General features: G+C 40.9%; 2 protein-coding genes across 8 annotated transcripts in view; one reads left to right on the top strand and one right to left on the bottom strand.

The window, feature by feature from the left end:
- AASS (aminoadipate-semialdehyde synthase) overlaps positions 1–3916 on the top strand; it is a 33038-nt gene extending 29122 nt beyond the window's left edge. For all 3 annotated transcript variants that reach the window (XM_075081169.1, XM_075081168.1, XM_075081167.1), the window contains one exon: positions 1366–3916. In XM_075081169.1, coding sequence (XP_074937270.1) covers positions 1366–1484 — 119 coding nt within the window. In that variant the 3' untranslated portion in view covers positions 1485–3916. The remainder of the gene's footprint in view (positions 1–1365) is intronic.
- Positions 3917–9749: 5833 nt separating this feature from the next.
- PTPRZ1 (protein tyrosine phosphatase receptor type Z1) overlaps positions 9750–17040 on the bottom strand; it is a 144927-nt gene continuing 137636 nt past the window's right edge. For all 5 annotated transcript variants that reach the window (XM_075081164.1, XM_075081162.1, XM_075081163.1 and 2 more), the window contains 7 exons: positions 16054–16147; positions 15672–15745; positions 14531–14659; positions 12932–13078; positions 12497–12639; positions 11720–11855; positions 9750–10067 (listed from right to left, as the gene is read on the bottom strand). In XM_075081164.1, the coding sequence (XP_074937265.1) occupies positions 9927–10067; positions 11720–11855; positions 12497–12639; positions 12932–13078; positions 14531–14659; positions 15672–15745; positions 16054–16147 (864 nt within the window). In that variant the 3' untranslated portion in view covers positions 9750–9926. The remainder of the gene's footprint in view (positions 10068–11719; positions 11856–12496; positions 12640–12931; positions 13079–14530; positions 14660–15671; positions 15746–16053; positions 16148–17040) is intronic.

Raw genomic sequence — 17040 nt, 5'->3', positions numbered from 1 at the left:
TAATTTATTAATCTATAGAGACTTTTAGTAATTTAATCTTAAGTGTTTCACTGGTGTGGAGGGGTCCTTTGGTATTGTAAATTACAACTGATTATGCCACAGTGAAGCAGGCTAAAATATACCTGTGCTGAACAAACTAGTGACTTCCACTGCTGCTTTCTGGATTGATCAAATTTGAGGCTTGCGGCGTATTACCTGATGATGTTGTGTGTATAAACAAACAGGCAGCCTCTGCCTAGTCAGCACCATGTTTGAGGAAATAGTGTGATTTCCCCTTGCTTGCTTTTAATCTTTATAACTTCATTCTTCTCCTGGCTAACTGAAAAGAGCAAAAACTTTTTTTTGTCTTTCTTGTAATTTAAGAAAACAAAACGCAAACTTTTGAAGTTTAGATGCTTTTCATCTAATCAGTTTCACAGCTCTATGAATTAAATTCAAGCTGTGCATGCTGCTGTTTAAAACTTTTTTCCCCTTGTTCTTTGATACAGTACTGCTGCTGCTGTGTGGGAACATAATGCCGAGGTTGATAAATCTGCATATATATATATATGTAAAAATATAAAAATTAAAATCTATATAATTGCAAATTGATGTTTTTACTTGTGGTGGGTTGACCTTGGCTGACTGGCTGGCTGCCAGATGCCCACCCAGCTGCTCTCTCCCCTTTCTCAGCAGGACAGGGGGGCAAAATAAGATTTAAAAGCATATGGGTTGAGATAAAGACAAGGAGATCACTCACCATTTATTGTCACAGGCAAAACAGACTCAACTTCAGGAAAATTAATTTATTGCCAATTAAACATAGGTTTGGATAGTGAGAAATAAAGATAAAACATCTCCTTTGCCCCCACCTCTTTTTCCCAGGCTCAGCCTCAGTCCTCCATTCCTGACTCCTCAGCCTATTCCCTCTGCCTGGAGTGGTGCAGGGGGAAGGGGAATGGGGAGCTGTGGTCTGTCCATAACAGCTCCTCTCTGCTGCTTCTTCCTCCTCTCATTTTTCCCCTGCTCCAGTGTGGTCTCTCCATGGTCTGTAGGGGAGTCTCTGCTCTGGCACCTGGACCGCCTCCTCCCCTCCTCCATCTCTGACCTTGGTGTTGCAGGGCTGTTTCTCACACTTTTTTCCCTCACTCCTCCCTGCCACGCAGAGTTCTGCCCTTTCCTAAATCTCTTTTCCCTGAGGTCCCACAGCCATCGTGGCTGCGGGGCCCAGCCTGCCCTGGGGCGGGTGGTTGGAACCGGCTGTGTCCAGCATGGGGCAGCCCTGGCTTCTCCTCACAGAGGCCACCCCACAGCCGCCCCGCCAAAGCTTTGCCAGGTAAACCCAGTACAGCACTTAACACTTTTTTTTTCCTACCTTCATCTCAGGTGAAATAGGTGCCAAAGGTATGGTTATACCATTGACAAAGAATGTTTATGGACCAATACTTGAACGTGTTCGGGCAGAAGGCATTGTGTACAGAACTCACAGCATTATCAAACAGTAACTGGAAGCAGTGGATTGAATCAGGTTTTGGCCGTGTTTGGTGTGTGTCCCCGCCTTTGGACCAGCTAAAGGCAGCACCTGCCGTTTCACTCACAAATGGTGCCTTCCACAAAACCAGTCTCCTGGCTTTGATGTAGAAACAGTAGATACCCAGCTGCATGAATTGTGGTATTTTCCTCTTAAAACTGTTACACTTTCACGTACGTGTTTCAGCATCGATCAGATCTTTCCTTATATCTTTCCTAAAATATCTCAGGAGAGTTGGTTTTGGTTTTTGTTTTTTTTTTAATTAATAGAGTTTATCTTCTAAGCATATAGGATTATTACTGAGACAAATTTAAACTGAAAGAAAAATCCAGTAGTGGATTCTTTTGTGGTGTAACAGTCTGGTTAATGAATTCCATTGATTAAGCTTGATTGTTCCTGGGGTAAAAATAATTTATCAGAATAACAGAGATGAAGGTGATACTCCAATTGTAAGTCTTGTTGTCCCTTTCCTTTTAACAGAATTTGTGAATGTTTTCACAATAACAATATGCAAGAAATAGTTTAGTAATTCTGCACTACTAGCAAATAAGATCCTGTTAAATCTTGAAAACATTCAGTTGTTAAATGTTTGAAATCTAGATCCTAGTATTTTTGAAATCCCTCTCTTATGAATGTAAACTTAAATTAATTAGAGGAGGGAGGACTTTAAACTTGCCCTTTCCCATTACAGAGTGGAGGCTGTTTGCAATATGTTGAAATACCTGCTGTTACGTGTTGCCTTGTGCTGTGAAGAGAGCACATTAGCATTTAGCTCTGCAGCTAGGAAGGGCATTCTGAAATGCAACACCGTTAATGTGCTTACAAGCCGCTCCAAATGACACGTTTACTCTCTCCACTTACACTGTGTGCCTCATCCGGGTTAAGTACTGTTACAAAGGGAAGAGACTGTGTAGTATAAGCAGCTTTTAAATGCAGTAGGCTTGGAGGTTTAAATCACTGCTTTTGAATTAGCTTCTGTCCTTTTGCTATCATGCTTTTGAAGCGTTCATTTGGGAGCCTATCCAGACTACTCAATACAGTGCCACTTTAGGCGGATGAGAGTTTGCCAGTGTACCAGCTCATTTGATGCTAAGTGCTGTGCTGCACAGACGTGCCGGCCCAGCTCTAGCAGCAGTTTAGCCGCATCAGCCCAGAATTGAACTTTAGCCTGAGTGCAGCTTCTCTCTGACAAAACAGCAGTTGCTTCCTTCCAGTTCAGGGCTGCTTCTGTGGCTTTTGCTCACAGATTTCTACACCACCTTGCAATGCAAGTGTGGCTTAGACTTCACCAGTTTGGCCTGTGAGTTGCAATGCTGTGGGCAGATACCATTTGTACTGGTCCCTGTGCAACTGACTGGAGCTCCCCTTCTCTAAAGCTGAGTACTGGTACTGGAAGCTGTTTGCTTTTGACTTTGCTCATAAGCGCACTTTGCTGATAAATACACAGCCTTTACCTCCTGAGAACCATAGTGCTATTATCATGGTCCCAAGGGGCTGGAATTCCAGGTGTTGCTCTGCCTGATAGGAAAAGCAGCCATAACAGTAGCTGAAGTTTTGACCTCCAAGTCTTGCTGCTCAGGTTTTGGATTTTCTTTGTGCATATGTAATGAAGTAGCAGCTGCAAGGAAGAGGAGGGTGAGAGGAGCCAAAGGGAGAAGGAAGAACGAAGGGCAGAGTATTATTGTCAGAGGAGGTTTTTTATACTGAACCACTGAATGCTTTTGTACTGTCAAATTTGGATTCTGTTACAGTGCCATGCATGTTCTGAGTATCGGATGAAATCCTAGCTCCGCTAAGTTGCTTTGCTTCCCACTGACCCTACAGGCTGTTGGTCTGTTGGACGGCTGGTACATGCAGCTGGGGTAAGGATGGAGCCTGCAATGAATGTTCTGTTCTCTGCTGCCTCCTCCTTCCCCAGGTAGATTAAAGGCCTGCAACTAAGGGTTAAAATTAGACTTTTATCTGCTGGTTCCTTCCAGTCCAGTGCTTGGTGAGACTAGGATTTCACTCGAGAATTCTCTGTTCCCTCCTTTACCCGGCAACATGCAACCATGGAGTTGCAATTCTGTATATATGCATGCACCTTGCTTGCTTTTCTGCCTAGGAGATGCAGTAGGCAAAGAAAATGGGAATTTTGAAAAAACGTGTAATCTCTTTGGAGCACAAAAAGAATGAGCACTACCGAGTGTTTTCTTCGAGAAACACTGCTCCTATTTTTGAAACACTTTGTATCAGAATGTATTTCTGTTTCCCAGTGCAATGCTGCTTTTTAAGTTCAGACTTAAATGAATTTATTGCTCAGCTTTTGTATGAAGATTACTTCTAAGCTCTCTTTGCATATTATTGGAAAGATAATTGTATCTTATACACAAGATTGCTTGAAAAATAAATAATCTGAAAACCTGTGTTTCATTGTCAAGTCAACTTTACAGTCTAATGAGATGTATATGAATGGGATTTGGTTTTTTACACAGATGGTTATATTGAAAGGGTGTCTAACACGGACTCCTCTATGTACATTAAATACCCTTCCATACTTCTTGCTGGACTCACAAGAGAAGACTCTTCAAGGATTGTTTAAGCATCCACATCTAACACCCATAATATATTTATAAACACATATATATCTCTGTACCTAGACATCATCTTCAGCTATTATCTTAAGAGATGCAGGTTTTTTAGCCCATTTTGTGCTTGGGCACAAGGACAACTTCTTAAGTGGAAAACTACAGAACAGTAGATGTATAACGTCTCCCTGTACCCCTGGAAGAAATGAAAGCTTGGTGTCTCACTGCCTATCTCTCCTTGAGGGCCTTACTTGGCTGAATAGGTGGCTTGATTTCTGCTGTCACTGCCTGGTCTGAAAGGCTCTTAAGCTGTTTGTTCACATCAGGCTGCAAGGAACAGATTGTTTGCCACTGTGTGTCTCTTATTTTTCATTTTGATATTTATTCTAGTGCCAGCTCTCCATGACAGATAAGATCCTAGTTTCTTTCTGAGATGGAGGTGCTCGAGACCCGTTACACTCGGACTTGCTTTCTTGCCACAACGTTTCACACTCTCTCTGCCCTGGATATTTCTGTAGATGAGAATTACATCCCTTTTCAGGGACTGGAGCACAAAAGTGTGACTGCTGGTCGAAGGGCGTGTTCTCATAGCACAGTAGCTGTTTAAGGGGAGAAGTCTGGGGCAGTGATTGTGATTAGGCTGGAAAATTCATGAGGAGGGGGAGAGAAAAGATATTTAGCTTTGTCCAGCAGAATTTGTCAAGGTAAATCAGGCCGTCTCAAATATACTGTTGACTAATTAATTATAGGTGCACTGGATGTGACTTTGCTAAAGCAAGGGAATGAGTTCAGTAAGCCAGAAGGGTTTTTTTCCCTACTTTTTTGGTTCTAAAAAGAAAAGAATGCAATTGGAAACAGGTGAATTGGGGGAAATGTGGCCAAATATCCTGAGAGGCTTCTTTTCCCTCTTGTCCCTTGGGAAGTCAAGTCCCTAGTCCACCAAAGCACAAACCTGTGAAACAGAAGTGGATGGAAGGGCCTTAGCCTTGCTGCAGGGAAGTAGTGAAAACCAAGACTGTGACCTCAGACTTAGGGTAGTAGTTGGATCCCTGTTTCTGTTTTTAACCCCAGCGAGGCAACACGGCTCCCCTCCTCCCCAGCCCTGCTTTGTTTATGCTTCAGAACGATCAGAGAGAGGAACGAGTTTAACTTTGCAAACTCATCTTGAAGTAAGCTTTCACCGCAGAAAATTTCAACCCATCTGAAATAAATAACATACGCTATCCTAGGACGTTGCGATGAGCTGTGCCAGTTAAAGCACTGTGAGAAGACATTGCTAGCTAGTTTAGTCAACTGATTTTCAAAGTCCATACTAAGGTCTTTAACCAATATGCTGTTGTACCGGTAGCTATGAGTTTGTATGACTTCTAGTTGTCAGTTCTTGCTGACTTCTGTAAAGCTTTTCCATAGGTAATAAATCACACCACCATGATTGCTGAAATGTTGGTGATGTTAGTGAATTACTTAAGTTTGTTTTTGGTTTTTTTTGTACATCTACTCACCTATGATTTTGTAGGAGGAAGCTCACTGATCAAGTTTTCCTTGGCACACATGACTTACAGCTTTGTGAAAAAATATAAATCTTAAACTGACATTGTTTATTAATATCCTACTTCTTGCAGGAGATACATAACATCTTCTCCACACTTGACCCAGTTTGAAAAGGCAGGCTATATGTCTTTTGAGTCTGTGGCTTGGATTACAAGAAAAAAATTAATTAGAATATGGCCTTTGTCTGAGAGAGGAACTGACACGCATTTATTAAAATCTAATCCATCACGGTTGAAGATTATAGAAGATTTTTTATGATTCTTAACTTTTTTCTAGATCAGAACCAATATGTGTGAGTAAAGAGATTATCCTAAGCACTTATGTTTTGAATAACTTGTCAGCATGCTAAGATGATGAATGTGATTACAAACATCTCTGGAAGAAACCTTGAACAACAGCTGATTCCTTGGATTATCGTTTTAAAATGTCTGCAAATCATTTAGGTTGAAAGAAACAGTTGTATCAAGATGGGATTTTAGAAAGGAGGATTCCTTTTTCGCTTTTGGTCCATAGAGGCTTGAAAACATAGTAGAATTAATTAGCCTAAAAAAGACTTTGTATATACCGCCATATGAAACTGTAAATGCATTAATAGAAGATATCAAAATAAGAAGCATGATGTTATGTGAGGCTACAAGCCAGTTTTCCCTAAAGAAATGGCTGGAGAAGTAGCACATGAGCATTACGGTTTGTTATGTTGTGTGCTAATGTGGTGAAGAGAAGTATACGGTAAGCAGATTATGGAATACGGTTTGCGAATGCCCGTAAGATCACAGGTACCCTCTCTCGTACGGGCACCTCTAGAAATTAAGAAAGGAGAAATTGTGTCAATGTTTTTGGAATGAGGGGGGGAATTGTATAATACCGCTGCCCTCGTTGGCCTAGATGTACAAGTGGAGGGTGTCAGTCTGAGTGCTTTAGAGGAAGTAGTAAGGAACCCGCCGGCCACCTGGAAAAAGAAGATATTCCCTTCCTCCAAGAGCAATCATTACACGCCTTGGTGTACACCAACTTTGTGCCTGAAGGCTGTGAAGAAAGTGTTCGTGTAGTTCAATGGTGTTATAAAAATGTCTGTCGTTTGGGACAATGGGATGGTCTGTACATTTGTAACTCATATCACCCCCAAAATAACAAATTAATAATAAAAAACCCCTAGATCCTATTTTTCACAGGTGCTTAACTTGGCTGGGGATACATTTTAAGTTCACCTGCACTTAGAAGCCGCTTGTATCTCAGTCCCATTCTTCCTGGACTTCAGAATTAGCAACTATGCAAGTATGACAAGAAAAAAGCGTAAAACCTTTATAAAGACGTCAGCTCAGAAAAGTAGTTTCCCTCCTCTCTGAATTATTCAATCAACTAGGTAGGGCTGTGAACTGCAGCGGCAAGTGCTCGTACCTGCCGGCGCATGGCTGCACCCTGGGCTACCTGCACAGATCCTGAGAAACTGCTGGGCACGGGAGGGGAAACGGCGGAAGCGAGCAGGAGCGAGCAGCTGATGAGACGTTACGAGCAGTGCCGTGACGTCTGTGTTTCACAGGCGGTTCGTGAGGAGTTACGTGAGGGAAGGCCAAACTCTGCAGGAGACCGTTTGGAAAGAAGAGCTTGTGAGGCCAGAAATACCAAGGTAACCGTGCCGGTAACGCCACGTACGGCTGAGATGATCTCAGTGGCAGCATCAGAGGTTTCACATTGGGTATGGAGCTAACAAAGCTGGGGCCCATGAAGAAAAGGTAATTAGGTGGGTTATCTGCAAAGAGACACTGAGACCAGGGTGGAGAAACAGAGGGATCAAGGTAGACAGGAAGAATAAGCAAGGGAAAACGGAGAGAAGAGGGGTAAAAGGGGATCCCTGCATGTCAGCAGGCTGCTGGGCAGTACCTTTACTTGTCTGTCCCCCATGCCTGATCACCACTGCCTGTCCTGCCTTCTTTTTAAATCCTAGTCCGATTTTCTGTGTGAGGAATCCTGTTTCTACCACTCTCTCTAGTGTGTGTACGTGTACGTGTGTGTGTGGAATACGTGCCTGGTGTGGTCCCTGGCGGACCTCCAAAGGGGAACCGGGCTGAGACAGGAAAGTCACCCTGCAGTCGGCCCTGGTGGACAGGGAAGGGGAACCCCCCGGGCCACAAGCCCAAAGGATTCAGCCACTCCATATGCCTGTGACTGCACTACTGTGGTTATAAACAGAAGTGGTCAAGTGTAAGAGATAATTCAAGCACATTAACATGTTAACACAGTTTTACAAAACAACCTGTGCATTACAGTGTTTTGATTATTATGTCTGTATGTTTTGTTGTTTTTTTTTTAAAGAGGACTAGAGCAGGAAGAAGTCTGCTTTACTGCTAGCTATTCTGTCATTCTGTGCTATTCTGTCTCCTGCTCTGGTACCTTCTCACTCACTTCATGTATCAACAGTATGAGGATTTTTTTTTTAAAGTTTCCACTATTTAGCTTTGTCTAAAGCTGAAGTTTTTTTTGCTTTGTTGCAGCTCTACCTATCCTCAGTTCCACACTGCTGAAAGGGTCTGGATGTATCTGCTGAAGCACTGAGCTCCCCTCACACACCTCAGGACATCGGTCGACTAAAATCTCCAAGTGGCCATCAGGTCTGTCTCCTCCCATCCGTATTTTTCATCTAAGATACTGTCCACTAGATTCTCTGGCATTCTGATCCAGAACTGTATCTCTGCTCTCAATATTTCTGTGTAGCAACTGAATATACTAAAGTGAGAGAATAGTTACTCTCATGGCCTGTGACAGTTTTAAACAAGGAACTCTTCTGCTCCAGGCTCCGCCACCCTCCTCAGCGCTGCAACCTTCAGTACAATCAGTATCTTTTCTTGCCAGTTCAGAAGGTTACAGAAAATACTTGAGTGCCCAAGTTGAAAATTTTGCTTTTGTTCTTGCAGAGATCAGTTGCTTTACTGCTTCCCAGTTTGGCTTTTGCTTTGCCAAAGGAGGCAGCGAAGAGCTCAGCAGCTGAATGAATGCTCTGAAGCAAAGCCAGCATGGGGAAGTCCCACAGGTGGGCATTTAAGGCAGTTTGGAGGCCTGGCACCGCCCGTTAGCCTGTGGGTGACCTGACTGGGAGAGGCTACACCAGGAGCTAATGTGGACACTATGGGTATATCCTGATCTAGTTGAAGATGTCCCTGCTCACTGCAGGGGGCTTGGACTAGATGACCTCTAAAGGTCCCTTCCAACCCAAACCATTCTATGAGTCCATGGCTGGAAGTGGAGCAGAGATTAAATATCAAAAAGTAAGGTTTTCTAGAAGTGTCTTGAACTCACAGGTTCCACAGGAAGAGCAGCCATCTCCAGGTCAGCTTTGAGCCCTTATTCTTGTAAGTAAAAGCTCTCTTGTATGACAATGAAGACCATTTAATGTATGTGGCAGACCACTAAGCACAGACTGGAATATTTATATTTATTTTTGCAATGCCATAGGTAAAAACAATTTAACAATGCCAAGTACAGGTGTTATTCTCATAAAAACTTCTCATTTCAAAACAAATTATTTCTATTTCCCACAAAAAGTTAAAATCACATGCAGCTATATGAAGGTTAATTGCTTAAGATGCACAATTATATATCAGAAGACTTTGTTAAAATAAAAACATACTGGACTACATAATTTTAACAAGGCAATTACACAGAACTAGAAAACTGACTCTGTAGTAAAATATAAAAATCTACAATTATAAATATAAATTTGGTCCATGGAATCACTACAGAAGTAGCAGTATTTACAGTAAGTACCAGATTACTATTCTAAATGTCTAATTGAAGTCTTAAAATGTTGAATGTTATGGAGAACAGTATTTTATTTACATTCTACTATAGTAAAAGTTATAGTTCTAGCAAATGTAAATTGTTATAAATACAGCAAATAAATCCAATACTAAAACCATGACATGTTTGTAATTGAGAATCCCCTAACATCTATAAATATGATAATTTTAAGTTAAAAGTAAAGCCAAAAACTAATACTGAAAAAACATACCACAATCCAATTCTTAGAAACACTGTAAAAGTCAATCAAGTTAGTCCAGACGTAACAACGTATTACAAGAAATCTTTCAAGAAAAGGCACACATTGTTAATGATAAAAGTTCCGCAGTAAAGTCATATGTAACAGAAATGACTGTTGGAGCAACGGTTGGGATCTGATTATATATAGAGAGACTGGACAGATTCCCCCCCACCCCTGAAGTATAAAACTGAAAATAATAGTGGTAAATGCCAGCTGTGACTGGTGTGATGTAGGTATGTGTGGGTTTAATCTGATGTGTTAATTAAACTAAAGATTCTAAACTTTCAGCCGCGTTTCCGTCGGGTAAAGCTGAGCCATTACTGTCCATAGATGCTGAAGGGTTTTCTTCTTGCCTTGTGCTGACAAGGCTGAGAATAGCTTTGTACAGAAACTGGTACTGTTCCTGGAGAAAAGGAGAGGATGCAGTCAGTGTGTTGTCAGAAATAATATCACTAGATTATCTTGTAACGCTGTTATTCAAAATTAATTAACAGCTGATGTGTCAGTCTGTTAATGTACTGTGCTCCACAAGTTATTGTGTTAGCAGCTTCATTAATTTTCCAGCTAATGGCTCCCCCTCTACACAATGTAAAGCACAACATTAAGGAACACAGTACGGATGGGGGAAAAAAACTATTTTAAAAGAAATATTAGGTACTAAATCTGATCCTTGTTAATGTCAATTGCGAAGTTCCCATTGACTGAATGGGGTCAGGATTTGGGTACTATTTATCTGTTGGCTTTTTTTTAATCCCTTGAATATGTTCTCATTTTTTGCCCTCTGAATTCTATCCAGGCAGGTGGTTTTTTTTTTTTTTTGTATTTGCAGGTGCTGTTTATGTTTTTGACGACCCTGCCAAGTGTAGGAAGAGAGACTTTGTGGAAAGATTCACTGAGGAAGCCACTGCCCAGAGGGAGTGGGGGGGTCTCAGATGGGTGCAGTGGGAAATGGGGATGCCAGAAGCCAGCTGGGCTGCAGTGTGGGCTGGGAAGGGGGAAACAGCTGGATGCTCTGTGCAGGGCAGCACCTGGGGAGCGCGGGCACGGCGATGGCTGTGCTGCACCAGGTAACAGTGGATGCTCTGAAAGGCCAGAGGAATAGTTGGGTTCTAGGATGGGTATATGGGGATAAAGAATTTCTGTGATGGAAGGAGTGGGGAGCAGTAAGACAGACTAGAGTGGGGTTTGGGGTCTGGACTACTAGGTTGCACTAAGACACCTGGGGTAGAAAGCAATGAATTGGAAAATCTGCAGTAGGAGGTTGGGAAACTGGAAATCTGAGGTAAAGGGCCCAGTTATTTGCTGGAGGCTCCTGGGGCAAGAGGAGTGAAGGTCCTATTGGTGCTGCTGAGGTGGGAAGCCTGGGCTAGCTGGCAGGGCAAGGGGCGGGCACATCTGTGAATCCTGTGCCATGTCCTGTTTTTGCTGTCAAAAATGTAAAAATGCCAAGCCTAATGTTTTGTGCTTGAAGTGTTCGTCTCATTACATCCATTGCAGCTCTACAGCAGTCAGACTTGTAGTGGTATGACCAAAGGAGGCTGATTCATAGTTTCTAATTTCTGTGATGAATTTTCGTTTGCATGACACTGACTTAGTAAATAATTCTTATTTGTTATACTTTTCATTTTTTATTTTTTGTAAGCACAGTGACAGTGGTGTCAAGTGACTGTTCAACAGATCCTAAAAGATCAAAGCCCATCCTGAAATGGAAAACTAGAGTAACTATTTCATGGTCTACTTGGAGTACAAATTTATTCCTGCTGAATTAAAACCTTCCTTTACATGACACAGTGCAGATTTTATGATGATGGTGGCAGCTCTGCATATTTTCAGTATGACCACTTGATAACTATATAACAGGTTTTCACAGGAGTTACTTATTTTGGAATAAGCAGCAGGTCCACTACAGCACCTCTGGAAGACAGTTTTGATTAACTCACGCAGAAACTAAGATGCCAGTGGTTCAGTAATGTTGCCCTAAGATCTAAGCACACTGATAATACCACACATGGGCAAAAAAAAGAGAACTATGCACACATTTTGTTTACTACTTACAATGTCTGTAAAGACTCCAGGCCTCATTAAATTTATCATCTTCGCTACCTGGTAAACATCCACTGAGTTCTCATTTTCCAGTTGATGCATCAATGTTGTTAATGCACAGAAAGTGCCTGCTGTCACCCCTCCGTGCCTTTGTAAAGTAAAAAAAGAAAAAGAAAACAAACAAAATACACATACAAAAAAGTCTCTAGAAACGGGACTATGTTTCTAAAGCTGGAAAAAATAGAAAATCCAGGGTAAACTGATATGATTAATTTCTGTCATGTGATCTTTACTCCTCCTGAAATAGGCCTTCCCAGCAGTGCCTTAACACAACCTTCACAGCACCTGGCTACAACTTCTGCAGAGTCTTTAAAAGCCAGTCTTAGCGTTATTTCCCTTCAGTCCTCTACAAGCAAATCCTGAAGGCCTCAGGTCCTTCAGTGTTTCAACATTTCAGTATTTTTGGCCATTATTAAAACAGCTGGAGAAGGGTAGAACGCCTCATCTCGTCTTACTTCTTTCAGTAACAGACGATGAAGCCCTGACTGATTTCCTCTCCAGTTCCCTACTCAACAATCATCTGGAGTATCAAAATGATAGAATTGAAAAGAAACATTAAAGTGCAATAAAAGAAAAATGTTTCTCTTGTTGATGCAGCTGAAACAGAAGCAGCAGCACTATTGTTTGGTGCAGACTTTGCGCCTTGTTTCAGTGGCTCTCACGCTAAGTGAGATGAAAGGATGGTTCTATGGAAAAACATCAAAACAAACTGAAAGCTGCAGTTCTTACTCGTCATGTACAATCATGGGTCCATCACGGTTGGATGTTTCCTCTTTGATGATGCTGATCAGTTCAAAAGTTTTGCTAATAGGACTATCAGGATTTGGCCATTTTGGGCACTGAAAATGCCTCACTTCAAGAACATAGTCATCCTAAAAGAGTGAAAAAAAACCATAAATCAATTTGGTAAAAGATTGACTGTCTTTATTCTTATCCTTCACCATGTTCCACTCGAGTTCCAGCCGCCAGCTGCAGAATCCCACTGCTGTGGAGGTTGGACTACACTATTCCCTATGTTACTGTATTACCTACAGAGGTTACTTCTTCCCTGGGTGTTTCAGGGGCATGGAATTTTATCACTCATTTACCATGGAAAATGTAACAAAATGTAGGCATTACCTTTAACAAATTAAGTCCCGGGTTACATGTTTATGGCAGTGTTACCTGTGTAGCTTCTAAAATAAAGTCTTGGATTATGAGCTTCTCCTCATTAGACAGACACTTGTGTTCTTCAGCAATCATAGTAACTTTGAAAGTCTCACAGTTTATAGGCTCATCTTTGTTTGGCCAGTATACAAATTCATCTTCAGCCTCCAGGAAAAAAAAAAAGAAGCCATGAAAGTAAGTAACATTTTCCTCTTAAACTAAAACCTAATCCAACATAAGAAATAATGAATCATATATGTAATCAATGCAGCCAGCTAGAATTAAATTGACAAATCAAAATTTGAGTAGGATTACAAACATCATAAATGATGTTTTTCAGATATGTCTGTGGCGATCCTGACCAGCAGACCACTGTACCCGGTGGAAATACCGACCCACGTAACGGTCAACGTGCTGTGCTACGCTGTGTTGCGCTGACCACAGCCCATGGCCACAGGATAAACTTAGCTGATGGATTGTAATGTAGGAGCCTGCAGGCAGCTCCTACTCTGTACCGATGATTACTCCACTTGCATGGCCGTGGCATTATCTGAAAGTGCAGCAATAAGTTCTCATGGGAACATCCTTTCTGTTCGACAGCAGAAATGATGAACAGAGTTGTTTCCTTTTAAGAAAATCCTATAGTAGTTTGAATGACCACAATGGGGGTAACCATTCCATGGATGGGAGCTGCATGGCATGATGCACCTTGATCAGAGATACATTCAATGCTGCACAGCTTGGGCTTCCCCGCATCTATCTGATGGGATGTAAGGTTATATCTATACTACCCTCCCCTTTATAGTGTTAGCGCTAATAAATAGCATTTAAAGTGATACTTTACAGAGTCTGAGTGCCTTTTGTGCACCTCCTGGCAAAACAACCTCCCATATTACAAGGGCTAACTTAAAAAATCCATCTGTTTTATAGGAAGCATAACATTGATAAAACATTTGTTGAGAAGAAAAAAACAAACACTGTCTTGGTTGTACATGTTTTTCCAATCATGCAAGACTCTCCAAAGCATCTGAATGGTTTTCCTCCAAACTTATTACCAAACATGATGCCTTCTCACACCACAGGATTTCTCTAAGTACCAACCTAAAAGCTCTCAAATATTTCTGCATTTTTAGTAACTGAAAAAGATATTCATTTGTTATTAAATTACACAGGCAGGATGAACACGTGAACTACCTTTGCTGTTTAGAGTCAGATAAATCCCTGCTACCCATTTGTTTGTAACTTTAGGATATGAGCAAAAGAAACAACTTCATATTTCTTCTCCCCATACCTAATAATGGCTGAAGAAGCCATATTACAACTAAAAAGTCCTGGAGCCAAAACTAACCTTGCATAATGGTAACTTCTGCTGCATGGCTCTTTTTATAAATTATACAGGGATGATTCAATACTTTCTCATGCCAGTTGTGATCTGCCCAGACAAGGATCTCCAGATTTCCACTAGATGATTTGGGGATTTTACACTCAGTACAGTATTATTAATTTTTAATTGTATTTTGCAAAATCCAATATATTGCCTCATGTTCTGCATATTTCAAAATGGTAATACAAATAAAATTCATACATAAACCCCTAACAATCAGCCATAAAACTTACCATATTCTGGCTATCAGGCAGCATGACTATTAGCTGGGCATTATGGTCCCATATCATTCTCCAGAAATCCTTGATAGTGTGTAGTAAGGGATGCTGGGTAATAATGAATTCATTACTTTGATAGTAACCCTGCAAAGCAAAACAGACTCAGAATTGATGCTCAACTACTAACATTTAAAGGAAGTTTCTAATGGACAGAGCCAGAAGCCTAGAAAATAGATTGCAGACTTGTGCCTTCTTTGGCTTCCTGCAAATACTAGAAGAATTTAAAACTTCCAATACAGTATTTTCCAGGTGAAAATAATAAAATAAATTACACTGAAATAATTTTTAAAACTTAAAAAAATTTGATCAAATAAAAAAGACAAATCAGTGGAGACTTCAACAGCCAACTCAGAATGAAAACACATTAACTCATACACACATGCTAATTGTTCTACATTAGCCAGAATCCCAGAGGAGCTGGCAACCTGAAACAAATAAAACAATACTTGAAAGGTCTGCAAAAAATCCCAAGTGGTCTCTCAATTTGTATAGATGTCCCAGATCAAGTTCTTAGCACAAAAGTGTTCCTTTGCACTAATGCACCTGATGAACGGTTGTGCACACACAGCGCTGCAAGGAGCTTTCCCATCTCTTTCCTGAATGTCCAGGAAGTGTTTTCTCCTCCCTCTCAGCTAATAATAGGGAAAAGAATTGAAGAAAACCCAGGGAATGAAAAGATAATGGAAAGCTGATGAGCTATGGTGCCTTGTGCTACGCCAGTTGCAAAAGCTCTGTAAGATAAGCAGGTAGGAAGGCAAACCACAGTACAGCCATTAAAAACTAACTTGTTAGTTAAAACTTCCAGCTCATCTCAAAAGATCCATCCATAGGTGGCATTTAGCTTTACCAGTTTTTTAAACTATGATGAGATTTCTGGTTCTACAGACTGTTAAAATACAATTCACTTAACCAAACTTAAAACCAGTAATAACCCTAATAATACTTCCTGGGGGAAGTAACTCTCAGGCAGAGTGAATCATAGAAGAAAGGAGCTTTCAAAATCAGGACTGTGTCACCCTAGCTCGGACACATGGGTGCTCTGAAAACAGCTATACAATGGGACATGGTTTTTCACCAGTACAGTTAACTGACTTACCATAATATAGGAGGCATTGATGTAGTCTGTCCCTTCACCAGACAGTGACGAGATACCCACTCTAGATCTTTCCACTATAAAAAAAAAGTCATGAACTAGTACAAATGTTGTGAATACTCATTTATTAGAGCAATTATCTCACATATATCTCATAGTAATGATAACACTCAACTCCGTCAATCAGGATAAAGTGTTATCCAGCCATCTATTTTGTTTTCCTATGTGTAGTATTCAAATAATTTCTTCACTAGAAGTACTTTACAGAACATTGCTCCACACCAATGCAGATGTCTTCATTTCTTGCTGAGGAAAGATTAAAGGTCTGACCCACACAGTTCATAAACATTTTCCCACCCAGAGAAGCCTATTTGAACAAGCTTACCAGGAATGATGGATGAAGTTCGGTTCTTTTCTCTGTTACACTGTTTGAGTGCAGTTGAATAATCACACTGCTGTGTGTTAGACTGGCTCAGTAACTGAAACAATGAAGTTAAAAAAAGTCAGGTAACTGTACGAAAGCCATTCCTTCATTAGCCGCATTAAACAGAAGGGTGCATGTACTGCAGGTTAGCCGTCTCTCTTAGCTTATCTAGTTATCTGGCTAAACTATTTATCAAGTCATCAGAATCTTTTTTCTTCGTTGTTTTATCAGTTCAAATCATTCTTGAGCCCCAGGTCCATAATCATGTCTTTGAAGGAAATGCCACTTTATGTTGTTCCATATCCAGCCTCCCAGTGCTTGTTGCCATGCTGGTTTCACCTCCATTTTGTCTGCACAGCTGCTTGTGTATCTTTAAATTGTTTTGGAAAACAGAAAATGTCTGTGCAAAAAAATCTGCATTGTTATACAGACAGCATAGCTCCTGATGCGAGGCATCTCTAGATATCCCTGTTATGAGCTTCCTCCTCCAAACCTGTGAGAGGAAATTAGGACTGATCCAGGGCGGGTCTCATTGACTTACCTGTTTCAAGTAATAGAATTCAAATAAACAAGAGTATGAGAAGGAACGAGTGTATAGGTATATACACCACAATTAGGCATGTAATAAGTTTGGAAAGCATGTTTTTCCTAGATTTTAGGGTTGGGGTTTTTTTTTTTTTGATTGCCAGAAAAATCAGCCAGATTAATCAGAATGTTCAAAAGAATCCATAAGACTTTTCTGTGATGTTTTGGGCTGGGCATGTGTAGCTTTCAGAAGCTGCCTGCTTTGGAAAAACAGCAAACCAGGGAAGTTCCATCAAAATGCATGAGACCACATTTTTTTTTTTACTCTAAAACAACTCTTCAGTAAAACAAGACTCCACATTTTTGTTATTATTCTAATAATTTTATCTTGCAAAGGAAAATGAGATTGAATGAGACATGTCC

Source organism: Phalacrocorax aristotelis, chromosome 1 (assembly GCF_949628215.1).
Source record: "Phalacrocorax aristotelis chromosome 1, bGulAri2.1, whole genome shotgun sequence".
Lineage (NCBI taxonomy): Eukaryota > Metazoa > Chordata > Aves > Suliformes > Phalacrocoracidae > Phalacrocorax > Phalacrocorax aristotelis.
Note: the sequence above shows the minus strand (reverse complement) of the source record. Positions and strands in the feature narration are given on the sequence as shown.